Source organism: Ranitomeya variabilis, chromosome 6 (genome assembly GCF_051348905.1).
Source record: "Ranitomeya variabilis isolate aRanVar5 chromosome 6, aRanVar5.hap1, whole genome shotgun sequence".
Classification (NCBI taxonomy): domain Eukaryota; kingdom Metazoa; phylum Chordata; class Amphibia; order Anura; family Dendrobatidae; genus Ranitomeya; species Ranitomeya variabilis.
Genome location: NC_135237.1, coordinates 383,011,478 through 383,038,720, shown reverse-complemented (window position 1 = coordinate 383,038,720; position 27,243 = coordinate 383,011,478). Strand labels below are relative to the sequence as shown.

Below are 27,243 nucleotides of genomic sequence, written 5' to 3'. Positions count from 1 at the left end.
TATATATATATATATATATATATATATATTATATATAATATATATGACAAAAAAATGGAAACAGCACAAATGCTCACCAATGGGTGCCATGCCTCCTGGGCAAGACTTGTGATTTGTTACCACCCACTGCTTGAGAAAGGCTCAGTGTGAGCCGAAACGTCGTATAGAGATGTGGGGCTGAAATAAACTTCACAAGTTTCCTTCACTTTTAAAATATTGGAGTGCTGCCTTCATTTTTTACTATATATATATATATATATATATATATATATATATTAATATAGATGTGTGTGTTTTGATGAATATTTCCTTTGAAAGTGATGAATAAATGACAGAGAATTGCTCTATGTAAAAGCTCATGTTAAAATCGCTTTGCAGTTGGATGTAAATCCGATGCTGGGTGTGAATAATTAGATTGTACTCACGTGACACTTGCATTACACTCGTGCGACTCTTGTCAGGGAGGCTCGGACCGATTTTTCATACGTTTAGTGTGACTCTGGCCTAAGTGAGAGCCTGCTCGTATCAGCAATAGCCAGAAATCGTGACCGCATGTCCACTGTCCTCTCTCACATACTGACTACAGACTTTTTTCCCAAGCGTAGACTACATCCTTAATTTGACCCTTTTATGGAATAATGATACATATACCAAATACAAATAAAATCTTAATTATAACATTAAAAAAATCATTTAATGTCCATATATTTTCGGCAAGTGATACCTTGAACATCATGAAAGAAATTGTCCACTACTTTTACACTGATGATGTATCCTTAGAATGTCTGATGGGCCGGGGTCCACATCCGGCACCCCCTGTGATCAGCTGTTATCAGTGGCGGCCGTGGCTGCCGGATGGACATGCTCACTTGCTGAGCTGCTCCATCTACTTGTAGTGGCTGCCGCGGGGTACTGCACATCCGCCTCCAATTCAAATCCCTACGAGGCAGATGTGTAGTACCCTGCAGCGGCCACTGTGAGTAGATGGAGCAGCTCAGTCCTCGGTATAAAAGTAGTTGCTCAACCTCTGGAAGTTATCGCTTTGCACATTAAAATCATGGAAGGCATCCGGCAATTTCCTGCCTTACTTATCCCTAGTTTTGCTCCCGGCTGGAGGGCTTTTGCCTCTGCCTTTATTGCCCACTCCTGCCTGACTGTATGATGTTGGAACAAAAATATAATTAGAGATTTGCATTAAACTTCAAGGTTGTGTCCTGTAGAATTGATTCGGTTTTGCTCCTTCCCTGACGTGGACCACCTTGATTTGTTCTGCCTGTGTTTTTATCCTAGACATATTTAATCAAATGCTGTGTAGTGATTTGTATGCGGATAATGTGTAACTCCACTCATCATTTTCTTCTTATACTTCAGTTGTTCACAATTTATCTTTGTCTTTCTCCATCTCTTGGACGAGATCCAGCTGCTTAAGGCTTAATATTGGAAAATCTGAAACATTTTCCTCTAATCTCCCTGTTTCATCAATTGTCATGTCCCCAACCTGTCGTCACTGCTGTTACATCTGTCAGTGGCATGGTTTTCTTCTGTGTTTCACAAGAAGCTGATCATCTTCTTCATTTGATTTATTGTTAGAGATGTGTTCATGCCCCTAATTGGTGACCTGTGCAAGGGTGTTTTCTGCTGTAAGGGGGTTTCCATTTCTAAAAACTTGTGCTCATTGCTTAGTCATAAAACACTCAGAATTCTCACCCTCACTGTGACCAGCGTTGGTCCTTGGCTGTTGCTCCGGTCTCTGTGTATTGGCTGTAGGTGTGACATCACGACTACAATGCACATCACCGCTGCAGGCAATCACTGATCTTTACAGCTGGCTGTGCTGATGGAGGCAACATGAGCTCAGTGATTGGCTGCAGTGGTGATGTGCCCTGTAGTCATGATGACACTGCTGAAGCTAATTGCAGAGGTTGACAGAGAATCAGCGCTGGACCCAGCAAGGGTGAGTACTAGTTGTGGTTTTTTTTTTTTCACAATATGGTCAATCAAAGAAATATATCATCGGCACTGCCACATTGAGTAACATTGGTCCGAGTTTTTTTTTTTTCATGGATAATTTAACTAATGGGTGCAGAAATGCTCCATAAAGTGTACAGCATCAAAAAGTCACCAAATACTCATCGTGGGAACGAAGCCTTAGACGTGCATGCAATGGGGATTGCTAGGGCATAGGTGCTGTACATGTGATTTAACACGAAGACCGGGATTGTGTGGTGTCTTGTTTTCATGGCAGTTCACTTTAACCCCCTCACCTTCTACTGGCTGGGCTCATTAGCGGACACCATGTCGCGTTTGGAGACCTCTTGATGTGCCTAAACAATGGAAACCCCCATAAGTGACATCCATTAAGCAATGTATCTAGATGTGTGGTGAGCACCTTGAAATCCCAGGTGCTTCACAGAAGTTAAGTTTATAATGTTGACCTGTGAAAATAAGAAATCAACATTTTTCCACAAAAAATGTTATTATGGCCCTAATTTTTTTTTATTTTCACAAAGGGTAATGGGAGAAAATGGACCCCAAAATGTGTTGTGAAATTTCTCCTGACTACACAGATACCCCAATATTTGTAGGGAAAACTCCCATTTTGTCACATGGCAGGGTTCAGAAAGGATGCAGTGACATTATGAAGCGCAGACTTTGGAATGGTGCCATGTCGGGTTTGGAGAGTCCCTGATGTGCCTATCAATGGAGCGCCCCACAAGTGACCCCATTTTGGAATCAAGACACCTCAAGGAATTTAGCTAGTTGTGTGGTGAACACCTTGAACCCCCAGGTGCTTCACAGAATTTACAGCGTTGATCTGTGAAAATGAAAAAAATATATATATTTTTCCCACAAAATTGTTGTTTTAGCCCCAAGTGTTTTAATTTTCACAATGATAGCAGGGGAAAATGGACTCCAAAATTTGTTGTGCAATTTCTCCTGAGAGGTTGAAAACTACTGTGGAGGCACAGTGCAAAGCTCAGAAGGGAAGAAAGCGCCGTATTAGAGTTCAAATTTTTGCTGGACTGGTTTGAGGGTGCCATGTCACTCTGGCAGAACCCTTGAGGTGCCAGAACAGCACAAACCCCCCAAAGTGATGTGATTTTGAAAACTACAACCCCAAATGAACTAATCTAGGGTGTGTCACAGAATTTGGGTTATAGGATGTTTCACCCCCAGCAGTTCGCCCCCGGGTACATCCTGTTTGTGATGCCAAGTTGAGTCACCCGCCAGGGCAGTGGGGTACTCTGTACTGGGTCCGGAACTTGAAGGAGATGTCACGGTGGCTGCGACCCGGTCCGTGGCCCTTGGCGCCCAAGTAAAGGGAATGGTCTTTAAAGGGAGTTTAAGAATAAAGTTTGTTTGTGACGCCACCTGTGGTATTCAGTCAGTAGGGACTGGTGCTGCCTAAAGGGGTCCTCTGGGGTGATGGTATGGCAGCTGGATGGTATAACTTCCCACAGGTGAAGTAAATGTACCCGGCGGCGAACTGCTGGGGACGAAACGTCCAAATCCCCAGAATTTTATACCATTGGTAGTGAAGAAAGAATAATTACATTTTTACCACTAAAATGTTGTTTTGGCCCGAAGTTTTTAATTTTTTGAAGGGCTGATAGGATAAAATGGACATCTCAGATTGTTGTGTAACCTCTTCTGAGTGCGCCAAGAGGCCTTGCTTAATAATTATGGCACTGACAAGCAGTCATGATATGGATGACCAAAGGGAAGTAATATTTTAGTTTTGATAAAATATCTGCTGGAGTAAGATACGCCTCATTCACTAAGGGGAGCGTACGTCTTAATAACGGCAGGTGTAGTTGAGTGTATTTTCAGTCTGATTGCGATCCGACAAAACATCAGATCACACTCCAACCAATGTTTGTGCATGGCGCTGTGCATATGTCAGATTTTTTTGCTCGGATGGGACTGTTCAAGCAAAAAAATGCTGCATATATTCAGATCACACTTAGCCATGCAAGTCATTAAGAGCGTGGAAATAATCAGATTGCACTTGGATGACATCTGAGTGCAGTCCGATTTCCATGCATTCGCAGAATGGAGCAGATGGAGACATTTTTTCCCATCTTCTCTTCATCAGAGAGAAACTATGTGCACACTCTGATCAAAGTGTGATTAGCATAATCGGCCCGATTCTGTGGGATGAGCGAATCTACGGCCATCTGCACCTGCCCTAAATTAGGGTCATGTCTGGCAGCAGTTTAAGGGGTGGCCAGGTCAAAACTGATAAGTCTGCAGTCACTCTGTCTGACTGCAGACTTATGAATCCCCCCAGCGCACGCACTGTGCTCTGCAGGGAGTCGCCGGTTTCTGAGCCGAGTCCGGAGGGTATGTATGCATTCTACATACTCCTGGCCACAGTCAGTCTTGTATTGAGCGAGGCCGTGCCCCGACTAGTGCTAGTGTATGGAGTGAGGTCGCGTCCACTGGATTGGCTCTGGATGGGAGCATGTATAAGGCCATGTGCACACATTGCGGGTTTTGCTGCGAATCCGCAGCGACTTTGACATTGCGGATTCGCAGCAGTTTTCCATGAGTTTACAGCACCATGTAAACCTATGGAAAACAAAATTGGCAGTGCACATGCTGCGGAAAATACTGCGCGGAAACGCATCGTTGTATTTTCCGCAGCATGTCAATACTTTGTGCGGATTCTGCAGCAGTTTACACCTGCTCCATAATAGGAATCCGCAGGTGTAAAACCGCAGGTGGAACCCGCACAAAAAACGCTGGAAATCCGCAGTGCGTTTTTTACCTGCGGATTTTGCAAAAACCGTGCAGAAAAATTTGCACACAAATCCGCAAGGTGTGCACATAGTCTTACTCATACATACAGTCATGGCCAAAAGTATTCACACCCCTGAAATTCTGTCAGATAATACTCAGTTTCTTACTGAAAATGATTGCAAACACAAATTCTTTGGTATTATTATCTTCATTTAATTTGTCTTAAATGAAAAAACACAAAAAGAATTGTCCTAAAGCCAAATTGGATATAATTCCACACCAAACATAAAAAAGGGGGTGGACAAAAGTATTGGCACTGTTCGAAAAATCATGTGATGCTTCTCTAATTAACAGCACCTGTAACTTACCTGTGGCACCTAACAGGTGTTGGCAATAACTAAATCACACTTGCAGCCAGTGACATGGATTAAAGTTGACTCGACCTCTGTCCTGTGTCCTTGTGTGTACCACATTGAGCATGGAGAAAAGAAAGAAGACCAAAGAACTGTCTGAGGACTTGAGAAACCAAATTGTGAGGAAGCATGAGCAATCTCAAGGCTACAAGTCCATCTCCAAAGACCTGAATGTTCCTGTGTCTACCGTGCGCAGTGTCATCAAGAAGTTTAAAGCCCATGGCACTGTGGCTAACCTCCCTAGATGTGGACGGAAAAGAAAAATTGACAAGAGATTTCAACGCAAGATTGTGCGGATGTTGGATAAAGAACCTCGACTAACATCCAAACCAGTTCAAGCTGCCCTGCAGTCCGAGGGTACAACAGTGTCAACCCGTACTATCCGTCGGCGTCTGAATGAAAAGGGACTGTATGGTAGGAGACCCAGGAAGACCCCACTTCTTACCCCGAGACATAAAAAAGCCAGGCTGGAGTTTGCCAAAATTTACCTGAAAAAGTCCAAATGTTTTGGAAGAATGTTCTCTGGTCAGATGAGACAAAAGTAGAGCTTTTTGGGCAAAGGCATCAACATAGAGTTTACAGGAGAAAAAAAGAAGCATTCAAAGAAAAGAACACGGTCCCTACAGTCAAACATGGCGGAGGTTCCCTGATGTTTTGGGGTTGCTTTGCTGCCTCTGGCACTGGACTGCTTGACCGTGTGCATGGCATTATGAAGTCAGAAAACTACCAACAAATTTTGCAGCATAATGTAGGGCCCAGTGTGAGAAAGCTGCATCTCCCTCAGAGGTCATGGGTCTTCCAGCAGGACAATGACCCAAAACACACTTCAAAAAGCACTAGAAAATGGTTTGAGAGAAAGCACTGGAGACTTCTAAGGTGTCCAGCAATGAGTCCAGACCTGAATCCCATAGAACACCTGTGGAGAGATCTAAAAATGGCAGTTTGGAGAAGGCACCCTTCAAATATCAGGGACCTGGAGCAGTTTGCCAAAGAAGAATGGTCTAAAATTCCAGCAGAGCATTGTAAGAAACTCGATGATGGTTGCCGGAAGCGGTTGGTCGCAGTTATTTTGGCTAAAGGTTGTGCAACCAAGTTTTAGGCTGAGGGTGCCAATACTTTTGTCTGGCCCATTTTTGGAGTTTTGTGTGAAATGATCAATGTTTTGCTTTTTGCTTCATTCTCTTTTGTGTTTTTTCATTTAAGACAAATTAAATGATAATAATAATAACAAAGAATTTGTGTTTGCAATCATTTTCAGGAAGAAACTGAGTATTATCTGACAGAATTGCAGGGGTGTCAATACTTTTGGCCATGACTGTACCTTCTGGTACCATCTCAGAAATCGGCGACTCCCTGCAATGCACAGCGCGTTCGCTGGGGGGATTCATATGTCTGCAGTCACTCAGAGTGACTGCAGACTTGTCAGTATGGATCGGACAACCACTTTAATTAAAAGGTCAAATGGGCTATTATGGGTTGGCGCGGATTAAAGTCAGTTTTATTTTATTTATTTTTTTAGAAAACTGCTGTAAGCCGTGAAAAAGAGGGAATGTTGCAAATTGTTGAGCAAAAACATGTAATTTACTACTTTTTTTCTTCTCTAGAAAGTGTAAAAGGGGAGAAGACATTAGAAGACAAAAACCTAAATACTTCACATTACCACAATTCTAACAGCACATGGGAAAATAGTTTTTGAAAGTGCAATGTTCTTTTTCCATTTCCCCATCTCCAAAAAGTTGTTTACAAAATGAAATAGATTTTGAATTATTATTTGAAAAATACAACTTCTCCCACTAAAAAAGTCTTCATAGTCTGTGTCTACTGAAAAACGAAAATAAGTTCTGTCTGATTGCAGCATCCCAAAAGTTAATTTGTGTGTGTAGAAATGGAAAAAGTTTAATTATTTTAATTATGCGGTACCTGTTGTATTGAATGGCTGGGTCTTATGAGAGGGGTAAGATGGCAGCTATTGATGGGCCTCTGGATGCCGTGAAAATATATCTATTCCCCACCCTTCCGATTTGTACGCAGGACTGAGGGGCTGACAGTGGGACTCCTCTCCCCATGTCAGAAGCACTCTTTCTAAGTGTGCAGTGTATGTGGTTGGCTCGTGTAAATCGGCCCCTATTACCTAGATGACCATGGGAGTTGTGGAATGCTTGTGCTGCTAAGTCCCAGATCTGCCGTGATCATCTGTGCATGTCCGGACTCCTCACCTGCTCTCCTGGAATAGCAAACGGCAGCACGGGGTCACGAGTCGCCCAATATGTGATGGACCCAAACCCACCTATCAGATGATGGCGATAAGTCATAAATCACCTGAATGGAAATATGTGTTTTATTGTGGCCAACTGACCAGGAAAGGTTGTCCTCCACTATGGTCATAGGATAGTGCTGATTCAGGCTGCCTATACCATGGACATGATGAATAAGAACCTGTCTGCCCCAATGTCATACAGTCAGGTATACTCATCTCTGAAATACTCCTGTGTATCAGAGAGAATGTTCTTTAAGGCTATGTGCACACGTTGTGGATGTGCCTGTGGATCCGCAGCCTTTTTGACGCTGCAGATCTGCAGCAGTTTTCCATGCATTTTACAGTAGCATGTTAACCTATGGAAAACCAAATCCGCTGTGCACATGCTGTGGAAAAAAAAGCGCAGAAACGCAGCGGTGTTTTTTCTGCAGCATGTCAGTTCTTTTTGCGATTCTGCAGCGTTTCTGCACCCATTGACTTCCATTTAATCAGTCAAACCCACAGCAAAATTGCAGATTTAAAAAAGATCTGCGGTTTAGCTGCTGATGAAATGCTGCAGATCAGGAGGAGGGAAGTGTGTGGGCGGTGACTGTGTGCGTGTATAGTGTGTGCTTGCGAGGTCTGCGGGCTGTCTGTGGGGGGCTGCCGGGGCATCTGCGGGGCAGTCCGGGGGGGTCTGTGGGCTGTCCAGGGCTGTGCGGCGCTGTTTGTGGGGCTGTGCGGCGTTGTCCAGGGTCTGAGAACTGTCTGGGGCTGTCCAAGGGTCTGTGGGCTGTGCGAGGCTGTCCGGGGGTCTGTCCGGGGCTGTGCGGCGTTGTCCAGGGGGTCTGCGAGCTGTCCGGGGGTCTGCGGGTTGTCCGGGGGTTCTGCGGGTGATCCGAGGGGTCTGCGGGCTGTCCGGGGGGTCTGTGAGCTGTCCAGGGCTGTGCGGCGCTGTACGGGGGTCTGTCCAGGGGTCTGCGGGGCTGTGGGGGGGTCTTTGGGTGTGTGTCTTTGGGTGTGTGTGTGTGTGTGCATCGTCCGATGGGACTACAAGTCCCATCCGGCTATGACTGCTACAGTGACGGTGATTGACACATTAGCCAATGATGGGAGAGTAGTAGTCCTATCATCCAGCTAATGTGTTGAATGTAAAAAAAAACACATACAGTACATACAAGATAGAGTACATACTCACCAATCACCTTGATCCCGAAGCCCTTGCTCAGCTGTAAAAAAAATATTAAAATTATAAACCAACAATATACTCCCTGATCCGCAGCAATCCAATTAATATGATTGTCCCACGACGATCTCCTGTGGAAAGCAGCCACATCAGCTGATGCGACTGCTCTCCAGGGGCTCCGGTGATACAATGACAGAAGGGTATCCTTCTGCACTGTATCCGCCGCTGTGAGTACAGTAAAGTTCATACTCTCACTTGCAGCACTGCTGCTTGGGAAAATTCCCACGCAGCATTGCCATAAAGTGAGAGCAATGAACTAAAGTAACCTCTTCAGTGATGCACTGAAGGAGCCATTTTCTCCTGTCAGTGTGTCACTGGAGGCCTATAGAGCAGTGACGTCACCCGCTGTCACTGTTCTATAGGGGAGATCGTCGTGGGACACTTATTATTAATTGGACTATGGTGGAAAGGGAGTATATGGTTGGTTTATTATTTTTTTTTATTTTTGCTATTGAGGGTGTCACAGGAATTAGGCATGCTTGTAAGTTTGGTGAAATTAAGAATATTAAAATACTTTTTTCTGGCTGTGTTTTTTAACTCTTTCACTACTATAGGATTAGTAATGGATAGGTGTGTTATTGACGCCTCTCCATTATTAACCGGGCTTAATGTCACCTTACATTAGCAAGGTGACATTAACCCCTTATTGCACCATATCCCACTGCTACACGGGAGTGGGAAGAGAGGGGCTAAGTGCCAGAATTGGCACATCTTAGAGATGCGCCATTTCTGGGGCGGCTGCGGACTGCTATTTGTAGCCAGGGGGCAGTATTCATGGCCCCTTCCTAGGCTATGAATCAGCCCGCAGCTGTCTGCGTAGCCTTTCTGGCTATAAAATATAGGGTGACCCCACCTTATTTTTTTGGGGGGTCACCCTATTTTAATAGCCAGTAAAGGCTATGCAGACAGCTGCAGGCTGATATTCATAGCCTGGGAAGGGGCCATGGGTATTACCCCCTTCCCAGGCTACAAATATTGGCCCCTGGCCGTCGGCTTTCCCCCTCTGGCGCCGAAAATTGTGAGGGAGCCCACGCCATTTTTTTCCCATTTTTGTTCAAAATTAAACATTGTTCAATAAACATCGACCTTGCTATTATATATCTATGGATATATCTATCTACAGTATCTATAGATATATCTATCTATAGATATATTTATAGATAGATAGATCTATGTATCTATATATATCTATCTAACTATTCATATATCTATCTACATCTATCCAGAGATATATCTATTCATAGATATATCTATCCATACATATATCTATAGATAGATAGATAGATCTATCTATTCATATATCTATCTATCTATCTCATTTCTTCTGTCTATCTGTGTGTAATGAGTGTGGGCTGGACAAATGTAAAAGAGGAGGTTGGACAAGAAATGACATCACAAATCTTTTTTTGTTCAATAATAGATCTTTATATTTAGCTTTCAAAAACGCCTCAAAAAACGCATCAAAACCGCACAAAAACGCATAAAAAACGCACCTGCATTTTGTGCCAAGAGATACGGATTCAGTGCGGAAAAATCCGCAGGCAAATCTGCAACGTGTGCACATACCCTAACAGTTGGCCAGGGATAATATCTGGAGATGAGACTAGTTTGGCGCCCCCTGCTGGCTTTCCCTCAGCGCTGCTACAGGTGATTGACAGGTCTCTTTCAACAGGTTTAGTCCAACTCACCTTAGTTGAGGATTTCAATCATTCTCAGCATGGAAATGCCACTACTGCCCCTTGTGGCCAAAGACTGTATATCAAATCGAAGATTTTCCAGACAATTCTTGCTTAAAATATTTCAAAAACTTTTATTCCATATAATTTAAAGTTGGCACTGACAATAAATCCAAGTATGATGTAATTTCCTAAAAAAAAAAAAAGGTTTGTCAGCCAGAGCGGTGCATGGATTTGCTAGCATGGGACTAGTCTCGTCTCCGGAGCTTTAAGGTACATTCTGAAATATTGGAGCATTTAGGAGAAAAATATACTGTTCTGTGATCATGCGGGCAGGCTGGCTCATACTGTCCGCAATATGGGCAACATGGATCAGATGACGGGTGCCCTTCAAGAGAAAAAAAATTCTATTCCCAGTATAAAAAAAACTAACCCCATCATGTTAGTGTCAGTAGCTCTATGGGGTCTGGCTGTTGTATTCGGTGCATACTGTCAGCTTGGGTACAGTATACAATGTGTGCCACAATAATGCCTGCAAAAATATTACAAAGGGAGAAAATCTCAGCTGGAAACCACAGGAAATATGTTCTGACTATAAGAGATGTTACTTAATTCTATTATTCTGTAATCTAAATGAACTTTTTTGTGTTTTCTTTGCTGCGTCTATATCATATCAGTCCACCCAAGTAATCCTGTGCCATTTTCCTCTCTGCCACTAGATGTCACCATAATACCTGTGTTTTCTCTAAAGCTCCAGCACTTCTGTAATGTCTTTTGGTCACTGGGTTGAAACATCTCATTTCAGAGCGGCACTTAAACCATCTCAAACTGCTTTATTATATTCATTTTTACAGCCTGTAAATACGTTGCCAATCCAAATGCCGCAAATGGCTTTCTTTATTATTAAATACATATATTCAACACAGGATGTGTCGGTGAATTTTTTTCGGAGTTAAAGAGGTTATCCAAGACTGTTTAATTGTATTATTACGGGCCCAAGAACTAACAGGCAGGTAGTTGCTAACTCCCTGCCTGTTGTGTCCGGCACTGATCTCTGTTGGATCAGAGTGGTAAGCGCTACTGCCGGCGATTCAGCGGCTTCTGTTGACATCACGCCGGCAGAGCACCTGCTTACAGTCTGCTGTTCTCTACTGACGGGGCGTGACTGCCGACATTATGCTGATTGACAGCCAGCTCCATAACTGCAGCAAGCCAGCTGTCAGTCAGCATGATGCCGGCAGTCACGTCCTGTTGACGTGGAGCAGCTGAATCGTCAGCAGGAGCGAGGATCACTCTGAGCCGGCGCCAGTAGAACAGTCAGGTAGTTGCCTCTGTTAGTATCTACCTCCCTGTTAGTTCTTAGGCCGATATGTAAAAAAATTGTCCTGGACAAACCCTTTAAGTTACATTTTTTTTAGTTAATAATTAAACATTAATTGTTTGTCTATTCTGCATACATGCAGGTATACCTAATAAGACTATGTCCTGGATACATTTATACTCTGGAACTCACAAGCTGCATCTACAGGTGCAGGACCATACTTCCTGATTATGCCATGCAAATATTTGTCAGCGAAGCTAAATTATACTGGCATATTCCAGGAAATCCGATATCTATGTGACCTGCAGTTGTCTAGCCTACCAGAGAAAAAAAGAAATGGAAGGTTTTATTTTTTACGAGTTAGAAGTAAAATTCCTGTTGAACCAAGCTGAATGTTTGTGAGGAGACTGAGATATTGGTCAACTGCTATCTAACGTGAATGTTAAAGGGGTTCTCTGAAGCCTAACAGTGAATTTAATATTAATATCTAACTATTTACTTGGAAAAGCTGTCAATTCTAATGCACTTTAAAGGGAGCCTGTCATGTCCCCAAACACTGTTACCTGCAGATGTGGGGTTAGTTTGCAGGTTAATAGTGTTCTAAATCTGTGCTGCCAAATCACTGAAGGCCTCACTACTGGGAGGAGATGAGCGTTTCCTCCTGGCAGCCTTCAGCTTTCCATCATAGAGGTGCAGCTTCAATCCCTGCTCAGTATACACTGAGCAGCGTATGTAACCACTCCCTGGCACTGACTGACAGCCAGTGTCGGCTGTCAGTACCATCAGCACAGAGCTGACTGTCAGTCAGTGCCATCAGCATAGAGCCGGCTGGCTGTCAGTCAGTGCCATCAGCACAGAGCCGGACGGCTGTCAGTCAGTGCCATCAGCACTTCTCGTTATAACCTGCAGGGCAGTGCACTGTGAGTGCTTACTGAAAGTAATAGTGCTGCGAGCAGGGAGCTCACACTGAGCACGTGTCGCCAGTAATAACTGTTGGGCACTCATCATAGGAGAGACAAGTATAGCAGGGACAAGCCCACCCCCCGAAATAGTTCTCCTTGGCTACGTCCTGTTTAGGATGGTCACAGCACAGCTGCAGCAGTGACCACAGCGCCATCCCACTAATGACTCCCAATTTGAGAATTCCCAGTGCATGCTGGGAGCCCAAACAACGTTATCAGATATAATTAAAAAAACACATAGGAAGTTAGCAGAGTGGGAGCAGTAGGGAAAACTTATTTGAAGTACATTAGAATACATTATTTAAAAAAAAAACTGAAATGGACTTCACTATTAAATTCATAGTTAGGTTTTGGACAATCCCCTTAAAACTCAACAACAAGATGGAGTTAAATGTATTTGTTATATATGCATGTTTACCCACTTCCCAGCATATGACATACTAATACAGTGGCATGTAAAAGTTTGTGCACCTTTGGTCAAAATGCCAGTTATTGTGAACCTTTAAGCAAATTGAAGACGAAATAATCTCTAAAAGACCTAATGTTATAGAGCTGAAGGTTTACAATGGCCCTCACAGTTCCCTGATATGAGCATCATTGAAAATCTGTGACTAGACCTCAAAATAGCAGTGCATGCAAGACGATCCAGGAATCTCACAGAAACTGGAAGAATGGATGAAAATGTCTCATACAATTGTCTGGCTACAAAAAGCATTTACAAGCTGTGATACTTGCAAAAGAGGGTGCTACTAGGTACTAACCATGCAGGGTGCCCAGACTTTTGCATGAGACCATTTTCCTTTTTGTCATTTTTAAAATGTAAAAAATGACAATTTATGTATTTTTTGCCTGAAATTCAAAGAAAATGTGTCATCTTTAACTTTAGGCATTTTAGAGATCATTTTACCTTCAGCTTGCCTAACTGTTCACAATAACAATTTTGACCAGGGGAGCAAGAACTTTTACATGCCACTGTAAGTGATGGGTTGCGTCCACGTGTATGAAACTTGCTTATGAGCTGATCTTGCATCATACCTGGCAGATGCTGGATGTGAAGCACAGCTGACATCTTCGGCCATGTGCACACGCTGCGGATTCCATTGCGGAATTTTCCGCAGCGGTTTTGATAAATCCACAGTGCAAAACCGCTGTGGTTTTTATTGCGGATTCCGCTGCGGGTTTTCACCTGCAGTTTTCTATTGGAGCAGGTGAAAAACCGCCGCGGATTCTGCACAAAGATTTGACATGCTACGGAAAATAAACCGCTGCGTTTCCGCACGTTTTTTTCCGCAGCATGTGCACTGCAGATTGTATTTCCCATAGGTTTACATGGTACTGTAAATGCATGGGAAACCGCTGCGGATCCGCAGCAAAATCCGCAGCGTGTGCACATACCCTTCCGGTATGACAGCGGCAGGAACAATATCTGATGATTTAACCATCTAAATGCTGCTGTCAATCATGGACAGTGGCATTTAATTAGCAAGATCGCCTGTGTGTGCATCGGCTCCTATTGGCCCCTCGCTGTGCCCTCCGGATTCCGATTGGTCTGCATGGCAGCTGGGGTCCTGCTGAAGGCCCCCATAACTGCCTTCTTTGTTTTCCTGTAATGCCTAGCATGTAGGTGGGCTTCTTTGGAGAACATAATTTTTTCTATGTACGGTACTTTAATACAGCTGTATAGTATAATACAATACAGTGTGAGCAATCAGAAAATCACATGTTAAAGTCCCCTGCGGGGACTAAAATGTTTTACAAAGTAAAAACTTTCAGTTTCTAAAATTTTGAAAAAAAAAATTCTTATCCCACTTTTAATAGTAAACAAATAAATAAAAAATATTGGTATCGTGAAGGCCATAAGTCTGACCACTCGAAATGTATAATGAATTAACTTATACAGGAAATGCTGTAAAGAGAAAAAAAATCTAAACTCCAGAATTTAGGGGTTTTGGAGATTTTTTTTTCAGACGCCGTATCTCTTTAAAAATATTAAATATAAAGTATTATATGTACCCCAAAATGATATTAATAAGAATGTCAGATCACCACACAATAATGAAGCCCTTACCCACCTTTATTGGCTGGAAAAAGAAAAAGGGTCTCAGGAAATGGTAACACAACCCAGATTGTAATTATATAGACCTGCAGAATGGTATCGCCAGGTCATTTTCAAGGCACAATGAAGACCATAAAGAGAAAACCTGAAAAACAGTTGTAGAATTGTTTTTATTGTTTTTTTTTTTTAATTATTTGCAAGTTCAACACACTTGGAACTTTTTTTTCTAGAACATTGTATGGTAAAATGGAATTGTTTCAATCCAAACAACTCATCCCCCAAACTATAAGCACCTATACAGCTATGTCGACGGAAAAATAAAAAAGCTGTGCCCTGTCGAAAAAAGGAGAAGAGAAAACGTAAGCGCAACAATGTAAAATCGGCCAGTTAGGAAGGGGTTAAATGACAAATTACCGTAATTAATGATTATTTTTGTGAAGATTTATTTTTGAGTGGTTACAAGCATCATTTAGGCTCAAGTCATCTGATAAGGATACTGAAATATTGATCGGAACTTACAGTAAAGTCTTGATAATGGTTGCGTTACATGATGTACGCGGTTAGCATACGGCCTTGCTTAGAATTCCTATTGAATGTAGTGCCTGGAATTCTCTGATCCTGCTTCCTTTCTGGTCATTCACAAAACAAGTATGTACTGGTATTAAATTGTGATTGATTGTGGATAAAGTATGTTTAAATAGTTTGCAATGTCCAATGTTTAATTGATTAATTTCTAGAATAAAATAATCTGTGTTCATTTTAAAGGGAACCTGTCACCAGGAATAACGCTGTTAACCTGCAGATATGGGGTTAATCTGCAGGTTAACAGCGTTCTGATGCTGCACGCAGCCGAATGCAGCGGGGAGAAAATTATCTTTATGCTCCGCGGCTTGCTTCCTGGTTGTGTTCGCACCGCAGCTCCCAGTGGCACGCTGTGTACATGCTTGTGCGCCCCCACCCTTAAAAGGGCACTGTGCATATTTTGCTAAATGCCCTCAGCCTGTTGCTCAGGTGATGGGTCACGTGCATCGCCTGAGACGAGTGATGCCTGTGAGTAAACAGTCACGTTTGGCGGTGACTCCATAGAGTTCACCGCCGGTCGTTGTAGCTGCGTTCCCACACTTCACTGTGAGCGGCATGATGAACTGCGGTGACCTCAAGGAGGTCACCGCTGGTACTGTGAGTCTTCTCTTAGCCTTTGCTGGTTTGAATTTATAGAGAGACCCCAATTCTTTTTTTTTTTCTGGAGTCCCCCGTAAATTCACCAGGAAAGGCTAAGCAAACAGCTGTGAGCTGTTACTACTATAGTGCCTGGGAACTTTATGGGTATTTTTCCTAGTCCCAGATTATTAACATTATGCCCATCTGAAAAACTTGACATGTGCGCACCACCATTGAATACAATGGGTGTGCGTATGTCCGTACTTGTAGTCCTTAAAAAATTAACCTTAGGGAGTCGCCAAGTAACGAGTTTAATCATTTGGTAGTTGGTGCTCTACCAGGTAGTTGTGAGGTCCCCTGGTTCCTGTGAACATTTTCCCCTAGTCCTGGAGTGGCCAGTCCTGAATCCGAAGTCCCCTATTCCCAGTGCAACCGGTGTGTTGTCTGTCTGTGAACCTGCAGTCCAGGATCTGTCTAGGAGTGGTACATGGCGGCTACCTGCAGCCCAGTCTGTTTCCACCATCAGGAGCTCCAGTGAACACCTGGTAGCTGATTAGTTATGCCCCTTCCTAGGCAGGCCAGGTCCTGTGGCACAGTAGGCCCGCAAATCCACATACTCCACCTTCGGGCGTAGCACCTACTTTAGGACAACCTGTCTAACTTTTTAAACACTTGGGCCCTGATTCTTCAGTTGCATTTGTTTTCAAGTCATTTTTCTTTTTTGTTTTGTGTCATTTTTTTTGCTCCTAATCCTTCAAAAAATGGTTAAAGGGAATTTGTCGTCAGTTTTATGCAAACTAATCTGAGAGCAGTATGATGCAGACCCTGACTCCAGCTATGTGTCACTTATTGGGCTGTTATCTGTGGTTTTGATAATCTCCTGCTGATGAAAGTGATTTTATCACTAGAGTACCACCCACCACTGATTGGCAGTTTTCTGCCTAGGCACAGTGTACACAGAAAGTTGCCAATCAGTGGTGTGGGTGAAGTAATACAGAGATCAGAAAGCGGATACATCTGCAGCAGATATAACAGTGAATTTGTCACAATTTTCAGCAAGTTGTCCAGTAAGCTCATCATTGGATTCTGTGTCTCTGCGCCTACAACATGTTGCTCTTAGATGGGGTAGTAAAAATCTGGTGACAGATTCTCTTTAACCTTTTTAGTGCAAAATGTCACAAAAATTGCGGAGGGTGAGGACGAAATCTGCCATACATAAAATCACTCCCGGAGGACTGCGAAGCACATTTGCACAAAAAGTTTTTAAAAGTTGCAAATTATGAATCAGGTGAAAGTATCTGGAATGCCTAAATTCCAACCACAATGGCGAACTAAAAAAAATACAAACAGAACACACAAAAATTGATTTAAAAAAAGGCAAATGAAGAATAGCCAATAAAAAACAACAACACAAAACTAGACAAAATAAAGATGTAAAAACAATGATGAATCGGCCCCTTTGTTTCGCAGACTTTTGACTACTTGGTTGTTTTAGTGTACTTACGTGGCATTTATTCTTTCCTGTCAATGTCTTAATATTTTGTGGAGGGTGGAATAGGATTTAGTGATATTTAATAGCTAATTATTGATGTGAACAATTTCATTGACACTAGTGTATTGTTTCCAATAAACCGCTGTACATGTACATTATTGATCTCTGTAGTGTAATCTTGTTTAATGTCCTGAAATGACATGGCTTCCAATATTTTTCCTCACTGAGAAAATAATTTCTTCCTATATTTCTTAATCCCTGTAAATATCTCTATGCGAGGTAAAGAATTCAGATACTGCTTTTAAAATGTCTTGTGTTTTTATATTGTCCATTGTTACTTTTATCAATTACATTTTTTTTTTTTTTAACTAGGGAAAGTTTATCAATGGACATTTTATGACTTACTAAATATGGAAAATGAAAAGAATGAAGGAAATCAATCTATAGCAGAAGTGGTGGAGAAAAAAGATGGTAAATCTAGCATCACTAAAGATGACTCTGCAAACAATAAGAGACCATATCCACAGTCCTGTCCCTCAGCCAGTGAGGATAGAGAGGATTTTGAAAATCCTTGTTTGCCAAAAAGAGCAAAGCTGGGACCAGAATTGTCCGTATCGGAGAAGGAAGTGAATAAACAGGATTATGTTGATGGCCAATATTACTTGCATGTCGGTCAAGTGGAAACTGCTGAGACTGTTCAAAATGTTCTGAGCTCCGCCGATGAGCAATCTATAGGTTGTCCCACATTTCCAACCAAAGAAGATGAACTTGACACTGTGGGTGAGAAACTAGAGGATGAACATGACACTGTGGATGAGAAACTAGAGGATGAACATGACACTGTGGATGAGAAACTAGAGGATGAACATGACACTGTGGATGAGAAACTAGAGGATGAACATGACACTGTGGATGAGAAACTAGAGGATGAACATCACACTGTGGATGAGAAACTAGAGGATGAACATGACACTGTGGATGAGAAACTAGAGGACGAACATCACACTGTGGATGAGAAACTAGAGGTTGAACTTGACGCTGTAGCTGAGAAACTTGAGGATGGTCCTGTTGACAATAATGCATGTAAGGCTTCTGAAGTCCCTGCTGTAAACAATTCTTCAACCCAGACAGAAAAACACTTTCAAAGTGCATATGAAAAATTCTTATTAACTCAGGTAGTTATTGATCAAAAAAGTCAGGACTCTATTACGGAAAAAAAGTTATGCATGAAAAAGTGTGTTGAAAAGGGAAAAATTATAATAAGTAAATGTAGAAATCAGACTTCAGACCCTACTCTTAAAATATTAGAAGCACACACTGCTTTGAGTCAAGATAATAAACTTCCATCCAACATAGATAATACGAGGACTTTACAAATGGAAGTAGCAGCCTCTCACAGTGATGAGAATAAAGTGTACTGTGCGTCCTCATTGAATACTTGCAAACAAAACCCAGAAGACTTGTCTAGTGTCGGAGAGGCGGAATTTAAAAAGAAAGAAGGAAGTTTATCAAAAACCATTAGTGAGATAAAAGCCAAGTTGAAGAATGATCGGAACAAACATGAGAGGAGATACTTGTTTAGACGAAAGCATAGTTTTGGACAATTAAAAAAACGTCTGATAAGTAATAAAGGTAAACTCAAAGATTCCATTGTGTGTTTAAAGGGAAATGTAAATCCTCCAATAAAAACATTCCTCAAAAAATCTGCAACGGCAGCATATCTGACAAGTGAAAGCTCTACTCATGAGGAAGTTCTTTATGATGTTGAAAGTACTTCACAGCCTGCTACATCCAAACTAATACAAACTGCGCAGCTTACAGAACAATATGGTTGTTTATACTGTAAGGATGTTGCTAGTACCAAAGAAAACTTTATTGTTCATTTCTGGAAGAGCCATGCTACTCAAATGCAGTTTTATTGTCAACCGTGTGGATACTCGTGTGTGACCAGAGAGGAGTTTGAAAAGCACTGCCAAAATGATAATCATAAGAAAAGTACTGTTTTGTTAAATTGTTACCTCTGTGGACTCGAAACTACAAGTAAGTCAACCTTCAAACGTCACATGAAATCCAAACATGAGATGTATTTTCAATGCAATGTTTGCAAAATTTACTTTAAATCGCTTGATGACAAGTTACACCATGAAACATTGGAGGCACACATCTGGGCACAGGAAAAAAGAGGGAATACTAATGTTGAAAACATGGTGGTGAAGACAGATCTGGCAAAAGAATCTCAGAAAGAAGATGAGAATCATGCTGGTCTTCAAGAAGTAGAAGTACCACTAACAGATAGTATGGAAAGTCATTTAAAATCCAAACACGAGATGTATTTTAATTCCAGTGTTTGCAAGATTTACTTTAAATCACATGAAGACAAGTTGCACCACAAAACATCAGAGGCACACATCGGGGTGCAAGACAAAAACTGTAATACTGGTGCCGAGAACATGGTTGTGAAGATGGATCTTGCAAAAGAAACTCAGAAAGAAGATGAGAATCATGCTGTTCTTCAAGAAGTAGAAGTACCAGTAACAGATTGTATTGAAAGTCACATGAAATCCAAACACGAGATGTCTGTTCATTGCAATGTTTGCAATATTTACTTTAAATCACTTGATGACAAGATACACCATGAAACAACAGAGGCACACATTGGGGTGCATAACAGAAAAGGTAATATTAATGTTGAGAACATGGTGGCGAAGACGGGTTTTGCAAAAGAATCTCCGAAGGAAGATGAGAATCATGCTGGTCTTCAAGAAGTAGAAGTTCCAGTAAGAGATTGTATTGAAAAAGAAATCAAGAAACCTCAATTTCAATGCAAAAAGTGTTTCTATAAAACCAGATCATCTACAGTCTTGACAAGACATATTAAACTTCGCCATACACGTGATTATCACTTTTTATGTAAAGCGTGCAATATATATACAATGTATAAGGAAGGTATGGAGAGACACATAAAACGGAGTAAACATATTGAAAATGCCAAGAAAAACAACATTGGATTACTTTTTGACGAGTGCATTGAGAGGGTTTCGATTATTGAGCCTTCAGTGATGCACAAAGATGGACCTCGAGATGAGGACGGTGGTGACGCACAGGCACCTTCTGAATTAATTGCTCCCTCCGCTGAAGAATCGGCTTGTTCTAAACACGCCCCAAGTCAGACTGCACCAATGTGTTTAAACACTCCAAAAAGAGGACGGCCGAAGGGAAATCTTCCTATCGCTTGCCCTTACTGTGGACTTATCGCATCCAGTGTAACGAACCTTAAAGTGCATATTAGGAGGAAGCATACTCATCAGTACAACTATAAATGCAAGGTATGTAATTACGACACTGTGACTAAAGGCGACATGGAGCGACACTGTATAACTAAAAAGCATAAGAATCGTGTAGAAGAGCAGCAACTCAACCAGCAGAAAACCGAAATTGTGGTTTCCACCGATGGTACAAAGTTTGAAGCTTCTGTTAAGAAAAAAGGAAATGCTTTGGCTATTATTAATAAACATTTGACCACTTCCCAGGAGCAACCTGTCCCTACTGATAATCCAGTTAGTATGCAGGTCGGTACTTCCACACATGAACATCTTGGCACAGTTGTAGATGTACAAAATGTATGCACAAATCTTGGAAATGAGAAATGCATGTATTGTGACTTTGTTGGGGACCCTACATCTTTAGAGATGCATGTAAAAATGAAGCATATGAAGTCATATAAGTATTACTGTAAAGCATGTGATTTCTATGCTCCAACACACAAGGATATGCTCACACATGTGTCCTCCGAGACACACAAAGTCAATCGTCAATCTCCTCTTAAGTCTCCATGTCCTTCACCCATGGAAAAGGCAGAATACGATGTACAAGGATTGCCATATAATGTCTCTAGTGAAGGCGTTGTAGAAATTGATCAGAGCCCACTGTCCAGTAATGGGAATAAAGATCTGTGCCCCGTTATACAGACCAATAATAATGTATCCCAAGTGGTAGGTGAGTCTGAACCCACAGAAGATGGTAAATTAGAGGACTTGGAAAAAAACACTGATTTACTAGTAAAAGATGAGACGCTACAACCAATAAATTCAGTTTCGTTAAGTGCGGAGGAAAGCCCTGTCACAGAGGTTACTGAACAGATCTGTTTAGTCCATGAAGACTCTGTCGGTAAAGATACCGTTACCACTAATGATCCTGGGAAGGTTTCAGAGACTGAAGTAATGACTGAAGTTTCATCAGAACCTAATAGCATTATTAGTAAAAGCGGGCACATTTTTGATTCTTCTATTGTAAAGCTAAAAATTGTTTGCAATGAGTCCTTAGAAAGTGATACAACCAGTGCATCCAAGTTCAGCGGCCTTGCCCCCAAAATACAGGAGCCGCAACTGGCAAGGAAAAAAAAAGCCAATGGACATTCTCAAGGAGACTCAAACCGAATCCGATGCAATGAATGTGGGTTCCTAGCTGATGGCCTCAGTGGGTTAAATGTTCATATTTCTATGAAACATCCAGTAAAAGAAAAACATTTTCATTGCCTGCTGTGCGGTAAATCCTTTTTTACAGAAAGTAATCTTCATCAGCATTTGGCCAGCATTGGCCATAACAAGAACGAGTTGGCCAGTTTTGAAGAGCGACGTGAAGGAGGTGGAACATTTAAATGTGTAAAATGCACTGAACCTTTTGATTCTGAACAAAGTTTATTCATACATATTAAAGAACAACATGAAGAATTGCTCAGAGAGGTCAAAAAGTACATTGAGGAGGACACGGAGCAGATAAACAAAGAAAGAGAAGAAAATCAAGGAAATGTGTGCAAATACTGTGGCAAGATATGCAAAAGCAGTAATTCTATGGCATTCCTTGCCCATATCCGAACACATACAGGTAAGGCAAATTAATAACCTATGTGTGTGTAAGTGTCTTAAATGATTTGTGTGATTGGCTGTCTCCAATTCCCTCTTCCTTTTTTTTTTTTTAAACAAGCATTTTTGTTCAAAAGTTTTTTTTATTTTATACATTATATTTTCTATATTCTGATGTAACACATTTGCCTGCCTGTTTTATCACAGGATTCAGTGTTTCTACGACGTCTCCTGCAATCTGCACTCATCATATCAAATCAAGACCTTGATATATAAGCTCAGCAGTCACTGGAGCTTCTATGTCACTGACTTGATTAAGGATGAGCTCAGATTTCTGGAGACGTCGCAGAAACACGTACTCACGTGATAATACAGGCAGGTAATTGTGTTAATTCAGAAAGCACCAGCAACGAGCCACTGCTGTTTAGTCTGTACACTCACCTATCATAAGTGGCTCATGCTATTTCCTCCACCCAGAAGCTGTGGTATGTGCCGACCGTGAACTGGAGCAGCTCCTCATGTTTGGACACAGCCTTTACACAGTACATAGCAGAAGCACATGTTCCAGATTATCTTGGCACAGGGACATTATTTTTTACACATCCAAGTGCGGAATTTATTATTGTTCCAAGATCTATAGATTAAAATGTACTTTGCTCGTGGAACAACTCCTTTAGGGTATGTGCACACGTCAGGATTTCTTGCAGAAATTTCCTGAAGAAAAACAGAAATTTTCTGCAAGAAATCCACATTTTTATTTTTGCGTTTTTTTCCCTTTTTTTCCGCGTTTTTTCGCTATAAAAACGTGATAAAAATGCGAAAAAAACGCTTACATATGCCTCCTATTATTTACAGTGTATTCCGCATTTCTTGTGCAAATGTTGCATTTTTTTACGAGAAAAAATCGCATCGCGGAAAAAAAAGCAACATGCTCATTAAATTTGCGGAATTGCGGGGATTCCGCACACCTAGGAATGCATTGATCTGCTTACTTCCCGCACGGGGCTGTGCACACCATGCGGGAAGTAAGCAGATCATGTGCGGTTGGTACCCAGGGTGGAGGAGAGGAGACTCTCCTCCACGGACTGGGCACCATATAATTGTTAAAAAAAAAGAATTAAAATAAAAAATAGTCATATACTCACCTTCAATGGCCCCCGCAGTCTTCCCGCCTCTCAGGTGCATGCTGCCGCTTCGGTTCCTATAGCTGGAGTGTGTGAAGGACCTGTGATGACGTCGCGGTCTTGTGATTGGTCGCGTGACCGCTCATGTGACCGCTCACGTGACCGCGACGTCATCGAAGGTCCTTCACACACACACCATCTATAGGAACGGACGCCGCTGAGGAGATCAACTGTCTGCAGGTGAGTATAAGCATTTTTTTTATTATTTTTAACATTCTATCTTTTACTATAGATGCTGCATAGGCTGCATCTATAGTAAAAAGTTGGTCACACTTGTCAAACACTATGTTTGACAAGTGTGACCAACCTGTCAGTCAGTTTTCCAAGCGATGCTACAGATCGCTTGGAAAACTTTAGCATTCTGCAAGCTAATTTCGCTTGCAAAATGCTAAAAAAAATGCGAAAAAAAGGCAAAAAAAAAGCGGATTTCTTGCAGAAAATTTCCGGTTTTCTTCAGGAAATTTCTGCAAGAAATCCTGACGTGTACACATACCCTGACAGGTTGGTCACACTTGTCAAACATAGTGTTTGACAAGTGTGACCAACTTTTTACTATAGATGCAGCCTATGCAGCATCAATACTAAAAGATAGAATGTTTAAAAATAATAAAAAAAATAAAAAAAAATGCTTATACTCACCTGCAGACAGCCGATCTCCTCCTCAGCGGCGTCCGTTCCTATAGATGGTGTGTGTGTGTGAAGGACCTTCGATGACGTCGCGGTCACATGAGCGGTCACACGACCAATCACAAGACCCCGACGTCATCGCAGGTCGTTCACACACTCCAGCTATAGGAACCGAAGCGGCAGCGTGCACCTGAGAGGCGGGAAGACTGCGGGGGACATCGAAGGTGAGTATATGACTATTTTTTATTTTAATTCTTTTTTTTTTAACAATTAAATGGTGCCCGGCCCGTGGAGGAGAGTCTCCTCTCCTCCACCCTGGGTACCAACCGCACATGATCTGCTTACTTCCCGCATGGTGGGCACAGCCACATGCGGAAAGTAAGCAAATCAATGTATTCCTAGGTGTGCAGAATCCCCGCAATTCCGCAAATTTATTGAACATGTTGCTTTTTTTTCCGCGATGCGATTTTTTCGTGGAAAAAAATGCAACATTTGCACAAGAAATGCGGAATACACTGTAAATAATAGGAGGCATATGTAAGCGTTTTTTTCGCTTTTTTTGCGTTTCTATCACGTTTTTATAGCGAAAAAACGCGAAAAAAACGCGAAAAATACTGAATGTGTGCACATGGCCTTAAAGGTGTAGTCTTCTGAAGCATTTGGTTGTCAAAGTGTGGCCCAACTGGAGAGCCACTTTATGGCAGCCGTTCTTATTTATTTTAGATGCTCCTGTTTTAAATTGGAACCCATTTATCTGTGTCGCCTCTGCTGTTTAAAACTTGAGTGAGTTATCAGAAATATTACTGTTTACATAAAAGAAAATGGAAAATTATGAGTTCTTTTAAAAAGGAAAGGGCAAAGTTGTGTATTCGGATCTTCTAGTCCTAGTAATACCCCATTAACCACCTACGTGTTGGTAATCTATAATATATGCGCCTAGTCTCATCCTTCTGTATTAGAATATATATGAAAATAATGTATGTATAACTATTATTCTTCTTTTGCCTGGATTATAATGTGAAATAGAGGGGAAGGAAAACACAAGATATGGTGAAGTTTGCAGTTTTTACAATATATATATATATATATATATATATATATATATATATATATATATATATATATATATATATATATATATATATATATATATATACAGTTATTAAGTGCAGAAAATATTCTAGATGCTTAAAAATAGGTATTAATCTAAAATATGTATTAAACGTACGTTACTAATGAAAATTTGTACAATGAAAAATATAGAGAGCTGGTTAGGGGTCTAGTAGAAGCCCTCAAAATGCCCTCATAAGCCAGATAAAAGTGAATAAAATGAAAGAAGAGATGCTAATGGAGTTCTCTTTAGAATTCTTTATGCCAATGTCTGGTCAAGACATGTTGCTTATAATTGATGTGTCCATTACTTGAATTCTCTTGTAATTATAGTCAATAAGTCTTGTAAATGTGTTAAAGCTCACTAAAAGCATACAAATTCAAGAACAGAGTAAGGCTAATAATTTAAAATAATCAATGTAGGCATTTCAGCACTTAATTTCCCTTGTGTGTTGATAGCTGATCATTCTTAATCCATTAAGATTTATTTAGTCGTTTACAATGCAAAATAGGTTTGCACTGGTCACTTGTGCCATTTGAAAATGTCCACCAGGTTAAGTGCAGAATGTAGTCCATTATTCTTCCTTGACTATATGTATTAATTGCATTTAAAATCAAGTTAATGTGTATGTGAAAGTGAGGTAACTATCAATATACGACAGAACAACCTTACTTATAGAAGTTACATCATTGATTGTAACATTTAGTAAAAGTTAGCACACTTTGAGCATCGTTCAGATTTGTTGTAATTGCTTTCTGAAATGGCATGTCAATGCACACATTTTCTGAAGATTAGCAGAAACGAATACCCCTATATAAATGACAATGTGGTTCTCATTTTAATAATCAAAGTGATAGAAAATATCTGCCAGCTCCAGCCTAGATTTATTTTCGATATTTTAGAACTGGGCATCTCAGTTTTTTCTACTTGGGTCTCATCAGCCTGAAGCTGATGATGTTTGGTTTGTTGGTCGTAGGCCATGACAAAAATAGGGAAAAAAATTACTTCAATGAATCATAAAATGTATCTCCCGGAACTTGGTAGAAGCATGAAATAAGCCCGAAAGTAGTCAATTTTGATGCTTAACCAAAAATTGCTACAACCATGAAAAGGTCTGTGAAGTCTATAATTACCGTATATACTCGAGTATAAGCCGACCCGAGTATAAGCCGACCCCCCTAATTTTGCAACAAAAAACTGGGAAAACTTATTGACTTGAGTATAAGCCTAGGGTGGAAAATGCAGCAGCTACCGATAAATGTAAAAAATAAAAATAGATACCAATAAAAGTAAAATGAATTGAGACATCAGTAGGTTAAGTGTTTTTGAACATCCATATTAAATCAGGAGCCCCATATAATGCTCCATACAGTTCATTATGGCCCCATAAGATGCCCCATATAATGCTCCATTCAGTTCTTAATGGCCCCATAGATGCCCCATATATTGCTCCTTTCAGTTCTTTATGGCCCCATAGATGCCCCATATATTGCTCCATTCAGTTCTTTATGGCCCCATAGATGCCCCATATAATGCTCCATACAGTTCATTATGGCCCCATAAGATGCCCCATATAATGCTCCATACAGTTCATTATGGCCCCATAAGATGCCCCATATAATGCTCCATTCAGTTCTTTATGGCCCCATAGATGCTCCATATAATGCTCCATGCAGTTCTTTATGGCCCCATAAGATGCCCCATATAATGCTCCATTCAGTTCTTTATGGCCCCATAGATGCCCCATATAATGCTCCATGCAGTTCTTTATGGCCCCATAGATGCCCCATATAATGCTCCATGCAGTTCTTTATGGCTTCATAGATGCTCCATATAATGCTCCATGCAGTTCTTTATGGCCCCATAGATGCCCCATATAATGCTCCATGCAGTTCTTTATGGCCCCATAAATGCCCCATATAATGCTCCATGCAGTTCTTTATGGACCCATAGATGCTCCATATAATGCTCCATGCAGTTCTTTATGGCCCCATAGATGTTCCATATAATGCTCCATGCAGTTCTTTATGGCCCCATAGATGCCCCATATAATGCTCCATGCAGTTCTTTATGGCATCATGTAATGCTTCATATAATGCTCCATGCAGTTCATTATGGCCCCATATAATGCTCCATGCAGTTCTTTATGGCCC

The 27,243-nt window shown here is 41.3% G+C and overlaps 1 protein-coding gene across 1 annotated transcript in view; it reads left to right on the top strand.

Annotated features, from left to right (window-relative positions):
• ZNF407 (zinc finger protein 407) overlaps positions 1-27,243 on the top strand; it is a 764,411-nt gene that overhangs the window by 15,466 nt on the left and 721,702 nt on the right. The window contains exon 2 of the mRNA XM_077270085.1: positions 17,679-22,190. Within this exon, the coding sequence (XP_077126200.1) occupies positions 17,717-22,190 (4,474 nt within the window). The 5' untranslated portion in view covers positions 17,679-17,716. The remainder of the gene's footprint in view (positions 1-17,678; positions 22,191-27,243) is intronic.